The sequence below is a fragment of the Helobdella robusta genome (assembly GCF_000326865.2).
Source record: "Helobdella robusta unplaced genomic scaffold HELROscaffold_83, whole genome shotgun sequence".
Classification (NCBI taxonomy): domain Eukaryota; kingdom Metazoa; phylum Annelida; class Clitellata; order Rhynchobdellida; family Glossiphoniidae; genus Helobdella; species Helobdella robusta.
The window spans coordinates 39,393-42,656 of record NW_008705481.1 but is presented as its reverse complement, the minus strand read 5'-3'; the positions used below and the strand labels follow the sequence as shown (position 1 = coordinate 42,656).

At 36.5% G+C, this 3,264-nt stretch overlaps 1 protein-coding gene across 1 annotated transcript; it reads left to right on the top strand.

The window, feature by feature from the left end:
• Nucleotides 1-1,137: 1,137 nt before the first annotated feature.
• On the top strand, nt 1,138-1,663 carry HELRODRAFT_146963 (hypothetical protein; the record flags this gene model as incomplete). The annotated part of the gene is made up of 2 exons (XM_009032546.1): nt 1,138-1,305; nt 1,598-1,663. Coding segments are annotated over 2 exons (234 nt in total), but the record flags the coding sequence as incomplete, so codon positions are not given.
• Nucleotides 1,664-3,264: the final 1,601 nt, after the last annotated feature.

The following is a 3,264-nucleotide window of genomic DNA, read 5'->3' as shown; positions in this document are numbered from 1 at the left end:
AATTTTCTTAAAATGATTTTTCGTTATTTTAAATTAATAATTGTTTTATAATTGCGATGAAAAAATGTTTTTAAGGTTTCTAAATAATTTAAAATAATATCAAATATTTTATTTTTTCACTAGTTTCATTGTTTTTACCTAATTTTGAAGTTTAACTTTATGCAGACATAGACGCGATATTATATTGGTCTTCCAAATAAAAAATTATTGTTTTTTTTTTATTAAATTAATAATAATATTTTTTAGTTATCTTTAGTTTTATAATTTGTAGAAAGTTTTTTGAAAATTGTTGTTGAGACATACATAAATTGTTTCATTTAAAACGATTTTTTCCTTCCAGATTAACATTATTAAACTGCACTGTTATAAAATTCGCTTGGCATGAGAAGTTTTTTCAACTTTTTGACGAAAAGTTTCATGATAATGTTGCAGACTTTTGATGAACTTGGTTCCCTCGATGGCATTCTAAACGAGGAACCAACCACTGTCGAGAATCAGATCACTGATTTGTGGAATCTAGAGAACAAAGAGAGTGAAGTTGATAAGAACAAGCTCGCTGATAAGGATAATAATATTACTGTTAAAAAAAAGAAGAAACTCGATTTAAGAGTTCTTAAGAATTTCAACAAAAACACATCAATGCCGTCAATGAACATGAATCTGAATACAGACTCACATTTGTCATCATCATCGTCAGGATCGACTGATGTAAAAACGTCATTATCAAAATTCAATTTCAATTTTCCAAAGGTTATAATCAAGAGAGATCCATCTGAAATGAAAATTGAAAAAGAAGTTGTGATCGTCAAACCAACCCCAAAAAATAAAAATAAAATGAAGCAAACAGCACATCAACCACAAGAACAGCCACCATCAGAGCAACAAGCACTCAAACAGCATCAGCAACAACAACAAGATCAATGCGAACAACATCACTCAAAATGTAACTCACCAAAAGATCTATTACCTCAATCATCAACTTGCTTCATAGATGATTCATTAACTAGCTTAGATTGGTTAATTGACCTTGATATAACTCAATTAACAACTGACCCACATACCTACCTTCAAAAGCATCCAATGAACTGCAAGCACAACACAAAGCTGCATCGTGATTGGTCAGATTTAGGCAGACAGTACTACACAGCCAATGGCCTTCCTCCTAAGCCGACGTACTCCTATCCTGAGCTGATATTCATGGCTATGCAGGAGGCGCCGCAGAATCAGATCACAGTTTCTGGAATTTATGCCTGGATACAAGACAAGTTTTCCTACTTTAAAAACAGGCCCAGCAAATCCTGGCAGGTTGTTTGTGCTGATACTTTTTGTTGATTTTATTGTTTGTTGATGTTATTGTTTGTTGATGCTTGTTGATGTAATATTTCGTTGTTTGAGGCTTGTAGAGTTTAGTTCTTAAGTTGGTTAAACACAAAACTTTTTCATCGCTGACAACTCTGGTGCAATGAACATTGATTAGACATATCAATCAAAATGTCAATCCCATTCAACTAAATAATTTGTTTAATTTTTTAAAGAAACGTTGTACGCTGGTCGTATTGTAAAATTTCAAAAAAATTATTCATAAACTTCCACCTAGAACTCGATCAGACACTGCCTCTCCCTGAGTAGTGCCTTCCAAAAAGTCGAGGGGGTGAAGGATCAGGCGGGCAAAAGGCTGTGGAGGGTCTGCCCTCAATTTTTGGCTAACAAGAAGTGGAAGTTGGACGACATGCTTGACAAGAACAACAGGTTCGTTCTGCAGAAGATGAGTTTTCCGCACGGGAGTTCTTCAAAAGATGGAGGAGGTAAGTCCCGGATTCGTTCTATATTGAATTGAACGATAATTTACTTAGATTTCATTTCACCGCACACTGCATGTTGCATCATACCACACAATAATACGTGTTACATCACATGACATGACATGACATCGCATGCATATAACCAGGCTTCTCCAAAGTTTTCTACGTGCAGAGGCACAACCGAAACTTCAACAAAACCGGCCACAACGCCACATCAACAACCTCAAAGATCAACATGTTGAAGAAATTCTCAGCAACTCACCACATAGGTAAAGCTCCGTCACAAGCCATGAAGCAGCATTTGAAGAACTTCCAGAACAAAAAAATGATAGGCCTCAAATCTCTCAATCATAACCTCCACGCAACGAATTTACAAAAAGTAAACAACAACAGCAACAGAAACATCATCATATCAGCTCGTAAGAAGGTCTCAACTAAATCATTCAGCAACAACAATAAACATCATTTCAACAAAAAGCTCAGTGTAGAAAGCGGTTGTAACAACAACGACGAGGACGACGACGACAGTGACTACGTTCCTTACTACAAGAGTAAGAAGAAGGGTGGCAGTCTCTCATCATCCCCTGTCTCCTCCTCTGAAGATATGTGCGCGTTCGATTCCTCCAACGTCATCCAGTTTGACGATCACTTCAGTATCAAAATTAACAACAACAACAACAACATATACGGAACAACAACAGCAGCTACAACTTCATGTAATATGTTAGTGCCTGCTTCTACTGACGCCGGCAACAATTTGATTTTCAACATCAGTAACAGCAACGTTAGCAATGTTAGCAAACAACAACAACAACATCATCAACAAATTGAATTCGACGACAAAAATGACGACATCAAATCGTCTCAGTTCATGGTCCTCAACTCAGGAACAGTTTACCTAGATGACTATCGCTATGGAGGTCAAAACAACATCACATCCGTCTACAACAACAACAACAACAACAACAACAATCTTTACAACAACATCTACAGCAACAACAACGGCAACATCGTATACAACAACGACGACACATCGCTAGATCTAGGAGACATAGAGTATGAATGCAGTCTGCTTGATGACGGTACGGAGGTTGTATGCTCTAATTTGGAGTTCTCGGCCGGCGATCCCAACGACTCCGCCGGCAGCCACCTCCCGCCACATGTCATCGCTCCCATCTCGGCCTCATCATCAACTTGCTCATTTACCACTACCACTAATAATAATAATAATAATAATGTTAATAACAATAACATCATAATAAATAACATCAACAACCCTACAAATAGCATGATTGATAGTGGTCATCTGATTGATAGCATCAACAATGGTTTAAAAATTAACGTTAACGTCGATGTCATCAACGATTATAACAATAACATTAACAACATTAACAACAACAACAATAACTACAACATTAACATAAACAACAACAACAACAGCAACAACATTATAGTTACCAAC